The sequence below is a fragment of the Dama dama genome, chromosome 5, assembly GCF_033118175.1.
Source record: "Dama dama isolate Ldn47 chromosome 5, ASM3311817v1, whole genome shotgun sequence".
In the NCBI taxonomy this organism is placed as follows: domain Eukaryota; kingdom Metazoa; phylum Chordata; class Mammalia; order Artiodactyla; family Cervidae; genus Dama; species Dama dama.
Genome location: NC_083685.1, coordinates 35,545,279 through 35,564,480, shown reverse-complemented (window position 1 = coordinate 35,564,480; position 19,202 = coordinate 35,545,279). Strand labels below are relative to the sequence as shown.

The 19,202-nt window shown below is 35.8% G+C and overlaps 1 protein-coding gene across 1 annotated transcript in view; it reads left to right on the top strand.

Moving 5' to 3' along the window:
* Positions 1-19,202, top strand: part of FSTL5 (follistatin like 5) — an 864,841-nt gene that overhangs the window by 44,046 nt on the left and 801,593 nt on the right. Inside the window, exon 2 of the mRNA XM_061140881.1 lies at positions 12,982-13,123. Within this exon, the coding sequence (XP_060996864.1) occupies positions 12,998-13,123 (126 nt within the window). The 5' untranslated portion in view covers positions 12,982-12,997. The remainder of the gene's footprint in view (positions 1-12,981; positions 13,124-19,202) is intronic.

Sequence of the window (19,202 nt, the reverse complement as noted above, 5' to 3'; positions counted from 1 at the left end):
CTGTAACATAGTACCTTTGGGATTTTAGGCACAGTCAATCCTAAGAGCTGTATTCTTCCTTAATTTACATTTTAAGTGCTCATCAAAGTAGAAGGCAATGATTTCAGAAGACAGAGCTTATAATGATGTTCTCTTCTCTTGAACCAGGACATATTTTCAAGGTCATATATTATTATTTCAAAAAATTAAAAACATTTTTACATATTATATTAGTCAAACTTATTTCAGCTGATATACAGATAAAGAGAATAGGTCTTTTACACCAAACATATATGCAATTGCTAATCTTTAGGTAATATTTTGCAAAGTTCAAGGTTTTATCCATTGTATTTAGGAGGAAAAAAGAGAAAAACCAAGATCATTGTGCTTGATTTGTTTTAATTTGCTTGCTCCCATCCAGTTGGTACTTAATTTGAAAAGAATGAAAGTATATTTTTTGATAACTTTCAGTGTATATGTCTATGACATATAGATGCTGTTCCTTAATATTCTAAATATATTATTTAAAATAATAGACAGGTTCACATTGCTATACTTAAAATAGATAACCAACATGGACTTATTGTATAGCACAATCTGCTAAATGTTGTGTGGCAATCTGGATGGGAGGGGAGCAGGAGGATGGATACATGTGTATGTATGACTGAATTCCTTTGCTCTCCACTTGAAATTATCACAGCATTTGTAATCAGCCATACTCCAATAGAAAATAAAAAGTCAAAGGAAAAATGAACTTTATTATTCTGATTATTTTTTTCATTTTGGAACTTCACATAAAGCTGGCCTATCAGCTTTAAGAGATCAGGTGAATGAAGAAAAAGAGATGGGGAAAGAGACTACAAAATCAAGGTTAGAAAGGTGAAATGAAATCATGTGAATATTGTGTGATGAAAGTGGAAGGGTCAATAAAGAGCTCACTTCTGGAGGCAGTTTCAGTGGACTAGTGGGGAAACACCTTTGGTTGAGAACTGTAAAGAAGTGTTAAGAAAATAGTTTATAAACACAGCTAAAAGTAGAGTCCAGCTCTTTTGACTTTTCAGTTCAGTTCAGTTGCTCAGTCATGTCTGACTCTTTGCAGCCTCATGTACTACAGCACACTAGGCTTCCCTGTCCATCACCAGCTCCTGGAGCCTACCCAAACTCACATCCATTGGGTCGGTGATGCCATCCAACCATCTCATCCCCTTCTCCTCCCACCTTCAATCTTTCCCAGCATCGGGGTCTTTTCCAATGAGTCAGTTCTTCAAATCAGCTGCCAAAGTATTGGAGTTTCAGCTTCAGCATCAGTCCTTCCAGTGAATACTCAGGACTGATTTCCTTTAGGATAGACTGATTGGATCTCTTTGCAGTCCAAGGGACTCTCAAGAGTTTTCTCCAACACCACAGTTCAAAACCATCAATTCTTCAGTGCTCAACTTTTTGACTTTTAGCCTCCTATTATTTCCACTACATGGCATGCTACTGCTCAGCATTGAAAGGACATTTATAAGGTTTGTAGAAATAAATATCCTCAGTTTATTACCCATGAGAAGAAAAAAATGCCTGTTTGATGTCAGACTTCTGGGAAAATACTAAATCTTAGAAATTTAACATGTGTAATAAACTGTATACAAAATAGAGATATTTTGTATGCAGTTAATTTTTTGCATACATACAATATTATTTGCAATGATATTGCATTGGCTTCTTATTTTGAACTAGTCATACAAAAGGCAGGTGAGATAGAGTAGAGAAAAGCTTAGAGCAACAGATGAGTTGGGTCACATTGCCTTGGCTGTATTAGGACAGGATTGTGACCCATCAAGTTTTGCCACGTAATGGACCATAGCTCTCAGCAAGTTGAACTGATGGTCTATGATGTGCACATACTAACATATATAATCCAGGATATTATGAGCATTGTGAAGAATAATCTGACACCACATGGTTTAATAACTGAACAAAAGAAGCAAATAAAGATTTTTTTTAAAGTACTGTCTACTGAAGTCATTATAAGAATAGACATAGTGAATAAATTTAACTTCAGGCTACACGTGATACACCTTTTGACTATTGAATCATTAATGTATTATAAAGCCGAAGACTTTTTTTGGGAGATTGAAAATGTGTCACTGAAGGTTGTATTGTTTATTTCAGCCTAAATTTGAGGTGCTGGTGCAGACAATTGAAAGTCCAGCCTATTGTAAGTTTGTACAATTTGAAAGATTTCCTGGGTTAAGTCAGCTAGACTCAAAGTTCATTCTTTAAAAATATATGTGTCCTGTATTATACGTACCATCTATGTATAATGTAAACATCTACATGGTTATATAACTATATATATATGTCATATATATTTATAGTTTACACACACACACATATGAACATATATATGTGTGTGTGTGTGTGTATGCGTGTGTGCTAAATCACTTGTGTCCGACTCTGTGTGACCCCATGGACTGCAGCGCACTAGGCTCCTCTGTCCATGGGATTCTCCAGGCAAGAATACTGGAGTGGGTTGCTATGCCCTCCTTCAGGGGATCTCCAGGGGATCTTCCCGACCTGGGGATCGAAGCTGTGTCTCTTAAATCTAACCGGCATTGGCAGGCAGGTTCTTTACTATTAGCAACACCTGGGAAGCCTATATCTGAGGCCACCTGGTGACCTAGGCAATGTATGATGCCTACTTTAGTTGGCATGTTAGCTGCTTTTAAAAGTTGGAGTATAAGCAGGACGTTAGTCATGGGATAGCCTTTAGTAGATAGGAGCCCTCATTCCTTCCAAATGGCAGCATGTGAATGTGTGATGTGGAACGCATATTTAGGTCAGTGTATATATTTGCTCTCTTGTTAGCTGCGAGGGTAAGGGCTCTAGTTAGTGCAATAAATTCTGCTTTTTAGGAATAGGTTCCTGATTAGCAAATATATATATATATATAAATCTGCTGTGTAATTTCAGTTTATATGAGGACAATTGTAAACATATCTCTATATATTTTAACTGTAACTGCATATAACCATCTTCCCAATGAAGATCATTGTATAGAACAAATGTACAACCAAAAAGTTTTCCTAAAATTCTGCTTAAGCAACTGGATTCTGTAGAGATGGCGACTCATGTCTTGTAAGTTGACTTTTAGAAGGTCTAGCCAATAGCAAATACCAGAATGCTGGGGCTCACAGAAATGCAATTTTTAAACAAATTCTCATTTGTGTCCTTCCTTCCATAATGAATGGATTCTAATCAGGTATGTTGTAGTATTAAAAAACATACCTGTGTACTTGGAATCAGCTGTATTCCAAGTCCACTTCTTCCCTCATAGGCAGACCTTATTCTCACTAGGTCTCTGTTCCTCACAAATAAAGAGTTTACACTAGGTTTCTAATAAGTTTTTCATTTCTGTTATCTGTAATATGTTGTACTTGAATATTTTATTTAAAATATTGTTTAATGCACTAGGATAGTTAATATAGCTGCAGTATAAATAACTGTGTAAAGCAAAGATGGTTTTGAAAAACAATATTTATGACCTAGCGTGCTTTTCATAATGTGGGACTTTCATTTGCTTGAAGATGAGTAATAGACAGTTTTTAATTCAATGGAATTTAGTGTGAATACTTTCTCCTAGTGCAAGCTTAAATTATTATACATTTTACACTGTGATTTTAAAATGGCAAAGAATATACTTTATCTATATTTAGCTTCTTTCGGCTGCAAACTACAAAAGCCTTTGAAAGGTATAATTGATTAGAATCTGGACAATTTTCTTCATCTGAATTAATGACTCAGATGTCATTACAATACAAATTCTACCTTCTTTGAAAGAGTGAAATTAATTTAATGATCATAATTCTCATTATTGAATATGTAATTCTATTCTTATCCCAGATGTTTAGAAAAATGTATTGCACTTGTTAGAATCTTTCAGCATAAAGCATTGCATTTAAAATTTTTAGACACTTTCACAATATGATTAAGGATTAATAATACAGAAAGTTCCCTGTTTGCTAGTATTTCCATATAGATTTGAACCATGTTTACCCACGTAGTCTGGACACAGAAGTCACATATCTACTACTCTCAAATTGTAGCTGCATTTGTTTAAGTCTTCATTTACATTGATCCAAAGCAAATGGAAGTGGAAGATCTCTGTTAACACGACCTCTCTCCACAATTATTCATATGCAGTATGAATAGTCATTATTTTCCCTCTATGGTTACTTCTTGCAGATGTTATCTTGTTATATCTGCAATATTATGTCTGTCTTTGTTTTAATTGGAATTCAGTTGCATTACAATGTTGTGCTATTTTCTGTTGCACAGCAAAATGAACCAGCCACATGTATGTATATACCCCCTCTTTGTCATCACAGAGCTCTGAGTAGAGTTCCTTGTAATCTGCAGTAGGTTCTCATTGGTTACCTGTTTTATACATGGTGGCATGTATATGTCAATCCTAATCTCTCAATTCACCCCACTCCCTTCCCCCTTGGTATCCATATTTTTGCTGTCTACCTCTGTGTCTCTATTTCATCTTTGCAATTAGGTTCACCAAACCATTTTTCTAGATTCCACATATATGCATTAATGATTTATATAGTAGAACTGATGGTCAAATTTGATGAGTCATTCTTAAACACTAACTTGAGAAATTTCTTTCTATTTATATATTCATTCAATATAAGCAATGATAACTATCAGAATATATTTTTGGATAGTTGTAAATATATAATAGGTACCATCCCAATGTGTCTAGCTGGATATACATGATCTGATTTTCCTTTGCTGCCCTCCTCTGTGTTTATTTAATTCTTAGCTATTTTCTAGTTGGTTTTGCTTGTGTTCAAATGATGCTTATTAGAATGAGTTAGAACACTGTACATCAATTGGGATCATTGCTCTGATAGAAGAATTCATGGATGGGTGGGGAGAGTCCACTGTCCATATAAAAATGAATTCTTTGGATAATGTTTCCTCCTAAGAGAAATATCAAATTGAAACTCAACCTCAGAATTCATAGTTGTGGGTATCATGGTAAAGTGGATCAAGAAATGAAAACAGTTGCTGCAACAGACAAGCCTGAGAGATGTAGATATGAGGTGTAAAAGAATCTGGTTGGTGTTTCCAATTCCAATTGAGCCATAAAATGAAAAGATTGTCTGTTATTGAGAAGTGAGGCTTTTTCAGAGGAACTTCCCATTGAAAGCTAAATTCAAAGGTTTTAATAAAGGGGAAATAGAAACTTTTTTTTATGCTAAATGCAACTCAATCTAGATTTCATAATTTATTTTAGTAACTAGTGTTGACCACATGAAGAATATTAAGACTCATTTATGTATATCCACTATTTCAAATTAGTTGTTAGTAGATATTTAAATAATTTGTTGAGTTTGTGATGTGTGCCATGTACTGCTCTCATTCATGTAAATGATTATTGAAACCCTGTACTTATGTAGCTGACAATCTGGTTGTATACAGAGAACACACAAGCAAACCAGTGAAACTACAGACTGTCAGATAATAAGGGCTGTGAGTTCTAGTCATTCCATTCCAGTGGAAATTGCTATCTATCATTTTTCTAAAATTGCCATTTCACTCTTTTCAATTTTTCCACCTCATCACAGCATTTAACCCTCTATTTCAACTAAATCTGCCTGAAGACTTAGTCTTTGATTTTTTGTCCTCTCTAATCTCATCTCATCTCATACCTAATTGTTCAAATTGCACAAATGTTCACAATCCCAAACAGGTATCTCTAGCCTCTACCTCTTTGCTGAGTTCCAGATTTAATATCCAAATATCTATTTAATATCTCTAATAAGACTGCAAAAGGCACCTCAAGGAAATAAATCATATTTTTTCCCTCTCAAACTTATTCTTCCCTATATCCTCTCCTGATTAATAAATCAACTCAGTAGGAATAGTTTGGTACAGGTGCTAGATTTTATATGCTCATAAATTTCTTCTTACATATGGAGTACAAGTTAGACAACTGGCTTTGCTCAGGTTTTCCAGGACTACAAGGTAGTCTAGAAGCTGTTTTCTCCATCTCACTGAATTATAAAATGTCAAAATGCACAGACACTTGTGTCCAGGTAGTGTTCACCTCCCCGACACTGAATAAAGACAGGTCTGGGGAAGTTAAGAAACATGTTAAATTGTGACACAATCAGTTCAATCCACTTCCTTCTATATCTGTACAAGGATGTTTATTGTTGTTGTACAGTCGCTCAGTTGTGTCCAACCCTTTGTGACCCCAAGGACTGCAGCACACCAGGCTTCCCCAGCCTTCACTATCACCCATAGTTTGCTCAAACGCGTGTCCGTTGTCAGTGATGCCTTCCAACCATCTCATCCTCTGTCGTCCCCTTCTTCTCCTGCCTTTAATCTTTCCCAACATCAGGGTCTTTTCCAATAAGTCAGTTCTGCAAATCAGGTGGCCAAAGTATTGGAGTTTCAGCTTCATCAACAGTCCTTCCAATGAGTATCAGGACTGATTTCCTTTAGGATGGACTGATTGGATCTCCTTGCAGTCCAAGGGGCTCTCAAGAGTCTTCTCCAACTCCACAGTTCAAAAGCATCAATTTTTCAGTGCTCGGCTTTCTTTATAGTCCTACTCTCATATCCATACTGGAAAAACCATAGCTTTGGCTAGATGGACTTTTGTTGGCAAAATGATGTCTCTGCTTTTTAATATGCCGTCTAGGTTGGTCATAGCTTTTCTTCCAGTGAGCAAGCGTCTTTTAATTTCTTTGCTTCAGTCACCACCTGCAATGATTTTGGAGCCCCCCAATATAAAGTTTCTCACTGTTTTCATATTTTCCCCATCTATATGCCATGAAGTGATAGAACCGATGCCATGATCTTAGTTTTCTGAATGTTGAGTTTTAAGCCATATTTTTCACTCTCCTCTTTCACTTTCATCAAGAGGCTCTTTAGTTCTTCTTCACTTTCTGCCATAAAGGTGGTGTCATCTGCATATCTGAGGTTATTGATATTTCTCCCGGCAATCTTGATTACAATGGATGTCAACAATTTTATCTCAGACTCCTCTGCCTTTTATAAATCCAACTTGTAATTCCACAGCTGAGGGAAACAGAGACCCTTGGAAGGCACAAACAAAATCTTGCACACACCAGGATCCAGGGAAAGGGTGCAGTGAGCCCATAAGAGACTGAGCCAAACTTACCTCTGAGTGCTTGAAGATCTCTTGTGGAAAGGTGGGTCAACAGTGACATGCTACAGGGGCAGGAGCACTGATAGCAGCAGTCTGGGGAGGTGCATGTTGGCATATGTCTTTTTTATTTCACCTTTAGCCTTACCATAGAGCCTGTAGACTCCAGAACTGGGCTGTCTCAGGCCAAAAAACTAAAAGGGAGGGAGCATAACCCTACCCATTAACATAAATGGTGGATTAAGTATTTGCTGAACATGTCCCTGTGCACCAGAGAAAAACCGTTTTCCCTATTGCCAGTCCCTCCCATCAGAAAGCTTGTGTAAGCCTCTTATTTTCATCCATCAGAAGGCAGACAGAAGAAACAAGAATTACAGTCCCACAGCCTCCAGAATGAAAACTACAGTCACAGAAAGCTAACCAAAATGATCACATGGATCACAGCCTTGTGTAACTCAGTGATGTTATGAGCCATGCGATGTAGGGCCAGCCAAGAAAGACAGGTCATACTGAAGAGTTCTGACAACAAAACGTGGTTCACTTGAGAAGGGAATGGCAAACCACTTCAGTATTCTTGCCTTGAGAACCCCATGATATGATCTTCCAGGGTCATATCTTATGTAAAGGCAAAAAGATATGATCCTGGAAGATTACCCTCCCTGCCCACCCCAGGTGGGTACATGTCCAATATGATACTGGGGAAGAGCAGAAAAATACCTTCAGAAAGAATGAAGAGGCTGGACCAAAGCATAAATAATGCTCAGTTGTGGATGTGACTGGTGGTGAAAGTAAAGTCCGATGCTGTAAATATCAAGAATGATTGCCTTTCTTAAATCAATAACCACAATAAAAAGTCATGTAAGGCATACACTTAAAGACTGCAGCAGAGAGCAGTCAAATTTATGTGTGACTGGCAGGGATGTTTTCATAAAGAAGGTGACTGGAGCTATCTCTTGAAAAACCTATTGTAGCTTTCTAAGATGGAATGAGATGCAGTGAGGGTACTCCAGGTAAAACTCAGGTTACTTGACTGCTCTAAAACATTTGCTCATCATGGGGATTTGCTTCACCCTGACATTCTTTTCATTCATAGGCATGCTAGCAAAGTTGTCTTCTCTATCTCAAATGCTGCATTTTGTTCCTAAGGCAATACTTTATCACTTTTATCTTCCAAATGATTAGACATTAGATTATAATGTGTAAACAAATCAGAATCCCTCAGTTTAAATCTACTGAATAATGTAAATCCTATTCTTTAAATCCTACTGCCATAACCAGCATGGCCTGTTTTGCCATGTGGTGAGGGGAAAAAAAAAAGTTTTATTCAGAGAAAAATATTACTTTTTGAAAAAGAGAAAGAAACCTCTGCCCATCCCCCTTGTCTTTTTCAAGTACAACTTTGTTAGCTATGGTACTATGCAGGTACCTTTTTGGTACACATGCATTTTCTCTAACTTAATAGTGAGATTGTTTTCTGATACTTCCATATCAATGTTGAGGTTACAAGGAAAAGTCATAAGATCATTATCACACCATCTGCTCCAGCTGGTTTGTTTTCAACACATGCTTTTTAGTGCTCTTACTGAGCTGTCAACAAACTGCCAATTAATTATGAAAACCTAACAGATTGTCAGAGGTTAGGATACTGAGAAAGTGAGATCATGAGTCAGTATATCATGGGATCAATTATTCCTGATTTACGATTTCAAGAACACCTTCTGTAGACAAGCAAACTTTTAAAAATAAAATAATGACACCTTTGGATCCTGTAGGCGAAGAGAGGTAAGAAGCTGATAATTATTTTCTGAACATCCAATGAGAAGAGCCATCTTTATGTTTAGGTTGCCATTTGATAACTATACAATTGAATTCAGGTATTTTTTTTTAGTGATATTTCAATGGAGGAGAATATCATGTGGTGTCATTCACAGAAGATAAGCCCAGAAACTAGTTTTTGTCCTTTGTTTAACATTTAGCTGCTGAGCTCAAATACCTATCTGGAATAGAAATCAGTTATTCCCCCCAAAAGTTATCTGAATTTTAATACCAGTTCTGTTTTACTCTATCTGTGCATGAGTGCTCAGTTGCTCAGTCATGTCTGACTCTTTGCAACTCCATGGCAAGAATACTGGAATGGGTTGCCATTTCATCCTCCAGGGGACCTTCCTGACCCAGGGATCGAACCCACATCTCCTGTATCTCCTGCATTGGCAGGAGTATTCTTTACCACTGAGCCACCTGGGAAACCTATTGTATCTGTAATACCAAGTAAATCACTGCAGTTGTATGATAGCTTTTACTGAAATAAAGCATTTTTATTTTTGTATAACATTATTTTTAAGAAATTTTAGACTTGAAAATCGTAAGACTTGCAATGGAAAAAATAATCATGGTTAAGGGTATCAGGGAAGTATTTAAATAGTATAAATAGGTTGCATGTACTATACTAAAGATTTACATGCTGACATTTTTCTCAAGTTTTAGTGAAATTTCTTAAAGTAGATATTTCTATCCTGTTGCCTGTTGGCTGAAAATATGCTTAGCAGATTGTTGATCTAATTATCAATGTGTATAAGTTTACTCACCCAAGATTGATGAGATATTTATTCACCCATTAAAATTAATTAATTGTTCATTGGTTTTGTATTTTAGAGTAGATGAACTATTTTCTGTGTGTGTGTGTGTGCACAAAAAGTAGAGAAAGAGAGGAAGGTTAGGGTTAGGAGGAAAAGGGCAGAGAAAGACAAACCCTTACATGAGCACTTTTAGGAAATGTATGACCTCACCTTCACAGAGCATCGACTGGTACAGGATTATTGCCATGCCCCTTTCCTCCCTCTCCTGGTTCACAACAGAAATAACATAGTATTCAGAGCTCGGGAAAAATACTCCTTCACCCTTTTCCCAAACTGTTTGCTTTATTCTCAATCTCTGTCTTGAATTTAAAATATTCTGTCCAGTTGTCTTATAAACAAATATTTACCTCTGGGAGAAGAATTAGACTATACATCAAAATGACAGCAAAACGATGGATTGCAAATGAAAATATTTAGTTTCCCAGGTTAGCTTTCAGATGTTTCCTAGAAGTAGTGGAAATAGGGAATTGCATTCAGAATTGTCAGAATACAGGAAAACATGCTCTTTCTTGTTTCCCTCACATGCAAGATGACGTTCATTTATGCATTCATTAAATGCATGTCCAGCAAGTACCAGACAACTTGGAAGGCCCAGACGATGCAGTGCTGGAGAAAAAGCAAAACAACAAATTCCAGCAGTCATGATGTTTAAAGGAGACAGATAAATATTCTAGTGAGGAAAACCAACATTTTGAAGTAATCAAATTAATTATGTATAATTACAAAGAGAAGCTCTGAAACAAAGAAAAACTGATCTATGAACAGAGTAAACGAGAAACATAACTCAGTTTTGGCATTATGGGGAAGGATTCCAAGGGATATTTTTGACATGAGATGATCTTTGGGTGATAAATGAGAAAAATGCATTTCATTTGGAGGAAATAGTGTACAAAATCCTTGTAGTAGGAATGTTCAAAATTCTAACAACTGCACAAAATTAGTCTGGCTGGGGGACAATTATTTAGAGAAGAGAAAGACACGCAGAGCCAAGATGCTGTGGAAACTTGTAAGAACCAGTGATTTATTTTTAATCTCAAGAATAAATGAATAGTGTATATCTGAAAGTTACTAGCAAATGCACCAACATCATGATGTTTGGATTGACCATGATTGCTCAGCTTGTTGTGTGGAGAAGAGATTGAAAGTGCATTAGTGTGAAAGGTAAGGAAGGACAGGGTTGGGGCATTTGAAGGAGAAAGTGGTTGTGTCAGGGTTGTTACAATAGATTTGAAAAGAAACTGATGTTTGAGAGGTATATATGAAGCTAGAACTAATGGAACTTAGGGATGAGTTTAATATGAAGAATAAGGGAGACAAAGATATCAAAAATGTCTCTTTTGTTTTTGACTTGAGTAAAAGGATGAATGAAAAAGTCTCTAAAAGCATGACTTTATGTTAGCATATGTATACTATGAGGAGTTATTTTTGAAACATGTAAGCAGAAGCTGTGAAGGAGGTTAATCATAAAAACCTGAAGACTGAATGAGAAGCATTGCATAATTAATACAAACATAGGCTATGTGAGTGTTTGGCTGAGTGAATGGGGTAGGATACATGGCTAATGGGATTAAATAATGTTTAATAGCAAGATAAAGGTGTAGGATGAACTTGTAAAAGGACTAAGAAGGTGTTTTTACAAATTCTACAGAAATAGAAGAGACGGATATTGTAGACATCAAGGTGACCATTTCTTGCAAAAAAAGAGAAAGAAATGTTACGTTGATAGAGTGATGAAAACAGAATCATGATTGGTCAGAAAATGGATAGATTGAGATACATAGTTCTTTCTAAAAATTCAGAAAGTAGAGGAGAGAAATTATCTTAAAAATTCGTGATTTGAGCATATTGAAAGATGGAAGAAAATCATTGAGAGACAGAGTTTGAATACACTTAATAACAGAATTAATAAATTGACTAAATTTCTCAAGAACTCAGATGGCCAGATTGGATTAGACAGGAGGAGAAAAAGCTCCTCAAAATGAGTTGGGAGTGTAGCTCAGTCAGTAAAGAATCTGCCTGCAACGCCAGAGACCCAGGTTCGATTCCTGGGCCAGGAAGATCCCCTGGAGAAGGAAATGGCAACCCATTCCAGTATTCTTGACTGGAGAATCCCATGGACAGAGGAGCCTGGCGGGCTACAGTCCATGTGGTTGCAAAGAGTCGGACACGACTGAGCAACTTCACTTCACTACCGTCACAATAAGGACTAAGAAGCGTTCTCAAAGTGGTAAAGAGGAATATAGTGGAGTTCAACATGTAGATTTGTTTGTTTGGAAGAGGTTTTAGGGAATTTATATGGTTATACATTCATTCATTTTTACAATTTCTCTGGTATATTCAAAAACACAGAGTTGTGGAAAGAATCATGACTTTTAGTTTAAAGCACTTAAAAAAAGCAGCTTTCCAGGAAATGTCCTTTTGGGTACTACTGAAAAAATATACTCATAAGTCAGTATAACCCAATGGCATAAATTCTGTAGTAACCTCAGTTTATTAAGAATTTATCATAGTACAGGGATCCTCAATCCTTAGGCCTTAGACTGGCACCAGTGCACAGCTTCTTAGGAACTGGGCCACACGTCAGGAGGTAAGCAGTTGGTGAGCAAGCAAAGCTTCATCTGCTGCTCTCCATTGCTCCCCATTGCTTGCATTATTGCCTGAACCACCCCGCCGCACCCTCATGGAAATTGTATTCCAGGAAACCGGTCCCTGGTGCCAAAATGGTTGGGAATTGCCGTCATAGAAGACTATCTCATCATTTCACTGATATTTACCAGTAAATTACAATAGCTATAGTTTTATTAAGCATTTTTCATCAGATATACTCAAAGAGGACTTTGAGATTTATACATGTGTCCTGTATGGATAATTAGAAAATTAATCATGGTTTAATGTTTTCTCTCTTTTGAAAAAAATTTCTTTCATCTTGTGTTTATTTTACCTCAATATTTTTACTGGCCCCTATTCAATGTTACATAAAGCTGTATGTGTGAAAAAAAAAAAACAGTATTTCTTATATCAAGAAGATTATAATCTTTATTCGAAGATGCTTACCTATTATGGATTCAGTTGGCAACTGCTGTTGAGTTTTGATTAATTCTATGACGAATTCTATTTGTTACTGAATATTTTTTATATATTTCTTCAATTTGGAATGTGTTTTCTGATTATTTGCAATGTTAATTTTCGCAGGTGAAAAGCAATAAGGATGTTTAAGTGCTGGTCAGCTGTTTTGATTATTGGATTCATTTTTCTGGAGTCTGAAGGAAGGCCAACCGGAGAAGCAGGATATGGCCTTAAATCCTACCAACCTCTAATAAGATTGCGACACAAGGTACCTTACCATTCTGGGCTTGCTCATAATGAACTAAACTGCTGGATCTCTGGTTTACTACTCACTTAGGAGAACTTATTGCAGAATATACTTGAAGAGTATAATTTATATTTATTTAAAAAAGCCTTTTAGAAACAATTTGGGGGATTACTTTTGACAAAGTATATAGATGGCCTATTTAAAAAAAGTCATTAAAATTTCACATGAGGAAACAGGATAGGACTTATAAAAGTATGTCAAGACCTAATCACCCAGATAACTTCTATTATTTCCATATTAATTTTAAGTTTATAACTTCAAACTAAACCAAAAGTGTTATATTCTTGAATTTGCCATTAAGATAAACAAAAAAGGATGCCTATACCATCTAGGGATATATACTTTGGCAAAGTTTTTGTTCTTTTAAAAATCATTAGACATTTTAATTTCACAAAAATCATAATAATTTCAGGTTGTCTAATAGGAAATCATTTATTGATGTTAAATATTTTCAAGAATTAAATAAATTGACATTAGGATTTTATAAATTCCATAGATTATATACTTACAATAAATTAAGCTAGTGCTTTTAGTAACACATCATGATACTGCAAGTAAAATACTTAAACAACATTTTATTCAATCAAATAAAAGTTTATAATACATTTTTGTTTTCCTAGAGAGTGGAAAAAAGACAAAAATGCTGAGTTTGAAAAGAACATATACATTTTAAAATTTCTTATGCTACTTGTCTTTAAAAATCACTTGAAATAAACAAACATAACTATATTGATTTTCTCCTTTACAGTCACTACAATGTGATAGTAGCATTTATACTGCATATATTTTTGCTGAAATTCTTTTATAATAGTATAGTATTTTGACAAAATCGCTAACTTTTTCTGGGATTTTTATGTGCCAGACATTAAGCTAAGCTGTTAAATTTACTGTTTCATTTAATCTTCAAACCAAACTTATGAAAGTGTATCTATTTTCATCCTATAGATGATAAATAACAAAATTCTTAGAATGTTAAGGAATTTTTTGAACACATACATTTATTAAATATTTCAATAAGCTAAGGTATAGCATGCAGAATAGATATGACAGGTATAAAAGAAAATAAGTACAATATAAACTATACTTCAAAGTAAAAAATTATTATAGAAGTTTAATTGCATGTAAAAGTAAATAAGCTATTAAAATGTTCATTCTAGATAAATGCAATTGGAGAATTGGCCTTATCCCACTATCTTTCTATTATCATTCATTTCCCCTACTTCATGGACTAACAAGTTTTGTCCCAGCTCCAAACTTAGATATAGTAACTCCTTTATGAATGCTCTGAAAACACATTATTAATTCAACATACTGACTCATACTATTACAGACCCAGTGAATATTTATTCCATGCTGTGTGACTGCCCTATGTTATGTGTCTTGAGGTCTAAAACTGTGCCTTTCTAATCTTTTTATTCCTATTGCCATGAATATAGTAGATACTATGTAATTGAATCGATGGCAGAAAAATAGCAGGTAGAATGCTGGACTAAAAGTTTTGATTGTTCCTCTGTTAAATGTAACATCACAGATAGTTATGTATTATTTATAAATAATTTTGAATTAAATTTGGACATTGCAGATAAATCATTTACCATGCATTGTTGTGTAGTTTAAGAAACCTTTAAAAAATTGAAACAACACAATGAGTTAAACCAGTTTTAGAAACACTAATACTCACCCAAAATGATGAAAGTCACCTCCCAATCTTTTCCTTCTCTGTGAATCCTTACCTCTACATAGTTAGAAATAGTACATGGCTGCTGGTATTTAGGAGCAGAGAGGCAGAGAATGTTATGACAATACCTAACTTTCAAATGACTTGAGACAGAGGTGACATTAAGCTATAAAAATAATTCTGTGACTCTGTGTGTGTGTGAAAGTGTGTATCTGACAGGAATTAAGAAGCTCCCTGAGGTGTGTAAGTTCCTGCAAAACCCCTGCAGATACTTTCCACTCATCAACCCCGATCCAGCCACTGGGATGTACTTTTCCTTCTCCAAGACCTTGAAGACTAATCTCATTATAGCATTTATTTATTTTTGAATTAGTCACTATTTGAATCCAAAGAATACCTGATTGTCTTTCTCTCACTTTTTTCCACTCCAGTTAAGCTCACATGCTACTTTATTGGAGAGGTTTTCCCGAACCACAACTGAAAATGGAACAAACATAGACATTCCCTTGATCCCCCTGTTAATGTTCACTCTAGAATACCATTATTTGTCAAAATATGTATTTCACTTATTTATTAGTTTGCTGGATGTTTATTTCCATTATGATGTATGCTACTGTTCATCATTGGCTTCCCTGGCGACTCAGCGGTAAACAATCCTCCTGCATTGTAGATATGAGTTTGATCCCTGGGTCTGGTAGATCCCCTGGAGAAGGAAATGGCAACCCACTTCAGTATCTCATGGACAGAGCAGCCTGGCAGGCTACAGTCCATGGGGTCCCAAAATAATCGGTCACAACATAGTGACTAAACACACACACTATTCATCTTGCTATAGCACAGCACCTAGAACAGTAAAAAGAAACAAATATATTTATAATGAATGATTCCATCACTGATTAGAATAAGGCTTAAATCAAGATGATATATATGTGTATAATTATATCATATTATAATTAATAATATAATAAAAGTAATTTCCTTTTCTATCATTTTTGTTAGAGTAAAATCAACTGAGCTATACTTAATAAAATTTTTTAAAATACATTATTTAATAGCATTGTATAAATTTATTTCCTCACATTTGTTATTTTTAACTTGCATAATTTTATTTAAATAAAAAAAGACTATAAACATCTATAAATCTGTAAGATTTAGGGAATGCATAAAGAGATTTTCTACTTAGATAGGTCTCACTAGCATAAATATTAGTTGCTAACTACAAAACACTAAAATATATAATAAATACACTAGATTTTGAGTTTTGATTAACCACTTTCCACATATTCCCCAGAGAGGTGTCAGTTCTTTGAGTCTGAACAAATGTATGTAGAGAACGGAATTTTCTCAAATACTTGTGTGTCAATTGTATAATGAATCTCCTTTTGGGAGCAAAAACTGAAATGTGCGATTTACTTGTCAGATTACACAGTGAAAGTGAAAGTGAAAATGTTAGTCACTGAGTCGTGTCTGATTCTTTGTGACCCCTCGGAATGTAGCCTGCCAGGCTCCACTGTCCATGGAATTCTCCAGGCAAGAATACTGGAATGCATTGCCATTCCCTTCTCCAGGGGATCTTCCCAACCGTTGGATCAACCTGGGTCTCCTGCATTACAGGCAGATTCTTAATTATCTGAGTAACTAGGGAGGATCCTACATAGCGTAGTGTAGTATAGATATAAACATATATGTACATAGTTATATCATTTATAACTCTATACACATGTGTGTTTGCAAATATATATTCTGTGTCTCAAGATAAAAATGAGTAACATAAATCCATCATGTTAATTATAGAAATCTTAATTATAGTCCATAATATGTATCTAAGGGGGCTAATCGTGTGTTTCATCCAATGTGCTTACCCAAAAAGCATTTATTGAACTTGAGGATATGAAATTCATTAGCAATACAAAATTGTAAAACACAATTACAAAATGTAAATACAAATAGTACTCTTCTTTTATTATTATTTTTAAGTAAATATTGTATACCTATATTGTGCTACATACTTTAGTATACATTAATTGTTGCAATTTAATTCCACAATAATCCTTGGATATAGGGAATATGTTTCCTGCTTACCCAAATGACATTATTAAAACCTGAGAGGAAAAGTAACTTTCTCAAGGGAAAGAGAGAGGATCAGACAGAAAAATGAGATTAGTAAGAAGCCCATAAAAGCATATGCAGAGCACAGATGGGGAAGAAGGATCAGAAAGAATAAAGATGATAATGCTAGTAAATCAAAGTGACACTGACTTCAAGGAGAAACATCTAATGTCCTTTCATGTCGTTCCTTCTCCCCTTCCATAAGCACAATCACAGTGTTTCCACGTATGTTTTCTTGGCTAGACTGAAATGAATGTCTTCTCCTAATAGGATAGCATAAAGTTGAATAAGACTGAAGTGACTTAGCATACAAATGTTGCTGTAGCTTTAGTTTAGGTCAATCTCCCAATGAAGACTCACTCGGAAGCAATAGTCACCACCCTAACTGCTGGTCTGTCACTAGGAATTTTGGTTTTGAGCATAGTAGTTACTATAGGGGGCTCCTACGTGGCTCAGCAATAAAGAATTCACCTGCCAATGAGCAGGAGACACAGGAGAGGAGGGCTCGATCCCTGGGTTGGAAAGATCTCTGAAGTAGGAAATGGTTCATTTCAGTCGTTCAGTCGTGTCTGACTCTTTACAAACCCATGGACTGCAGCACACCAGGCTTCCCTGTCCATCACCTACTCCTGGAGTTTACTCAAACTCATGTGCATTGAGTTGATGATGCCATCCAACCACTTCATCCTCCATCATCCCCTTCTTCTCCTTCAATCTTTCCCAGCATCAGGGTGTTTGTAAATGTGTCAGTTCTTCACGTCAGGTGGCTGAAGAATTGGAGTTTCAGCTTCAGCATCAATCCTTCCAATGAATATTCAGGACCAATATCTTTTATGATGGACTGGTTGTATCTCCTTGCAGTCCAAGGGATTCTCAAGAATTCTTCTCCAATTCCACAGTTCAAAAGCATCCAATCTTCAGCGCTCACTTTTCTTTATAGTGCAACTCTCACATCCATACATGACTACTGGAAAAACCATAACTTTGACTAGGTGGAGTTTGTTGGCAAAGTGATGCCTCTGCTTTTTAATATGCTGTCTAGGTTGGTCATAACTTTTCTTCCAAGGAGCAAGTGCTTTTCAACTTCATGGCTGCAGTCACCATCTGAAGTGATTTTAGAGCTCAAAAAAATAAAGTCTGTCACTGTTTCCATCATTTACCCATCTATTTGCCATGAAGTGATGGGACTGGATGCCAAGATCTTAGTTTTCTGAATGTTGAGTTTTAAGCCAGCTTTTTCACTCTCCTTTTTCACTTTCAGCAAGAGGCTCTTTAGTTCTTCTTCGCTTTCTGCCATAAGTGTGGTGTCATCTACATATCTGAGGTTATTGATATTTCTTCTGGCAATCCTGATTCCAGTTTGTGCTTCATCCAGGAAATGGTAACCCATTCCATTTTTCTTGCCTAGAAAAATCACATGGACATAGGAACCTGGTGGGCTACACAGTCCATGGGGTCGCAGAATCAGACATGATTGAGCATATACGCACAGGTCACACACAGTGGCTATTGGTTACTATGAGCATTTGTGAGAAATTCCCTGAATTTGAGCCATCTCCAGAATTGATGTATTCAGAGCAGGTAACACAGAACTTAGTATCACAGGGCATTTACTGTATACTAGGTACTCTGTTAGTTTTATTCTGTACATTGGTTTAATTATATGAAGATTCTTGTGAGTGCTTTTATTACTGTGTGATAGAAGAGAGAACTAGGTTTCACAAATGTTTAGTAGTTGTTTAATACAACACACTTAAAATGTTGGGAAGCAGGATTAGGATTTAGTATAAAGCCTGTATATTTTAATAACCACTTCCCAGTGAGAACTTTTGTGCTAATTTAGCCTGTATGCCACATATTTCCTATTCTCCCTTCATTCTGATCACATGTTAGTCCCTTTGTGCTTAAAGTGACTATGTGTCTAGTTCTGGCTAGTAAGTTGTTAAGAAGTACTATGGAATGCCTCTGGGCTGAACATTTGATCCCAATTGTAAAACCTCCCTGAATTATCTTTTTTTCTTCTAGCATGTCAAACAGCATCTGTTCAAGGGAGTGCCTGCTTAATCATGCCAAGTGTCTAAATCAACTAGGATGACTAGAACTCCCTGGCAATTAGTGATTATCTTGAAATGAGAAACGAGGGGAAGGTCTTCTGTTTTAAACCACAGAGATTTGGGAGATGTCTGATATTTTGGAATTATCATTCTCTGTCCTAGAGAACTAGAACGTAAACTCTTATCACCTAACCAAAAA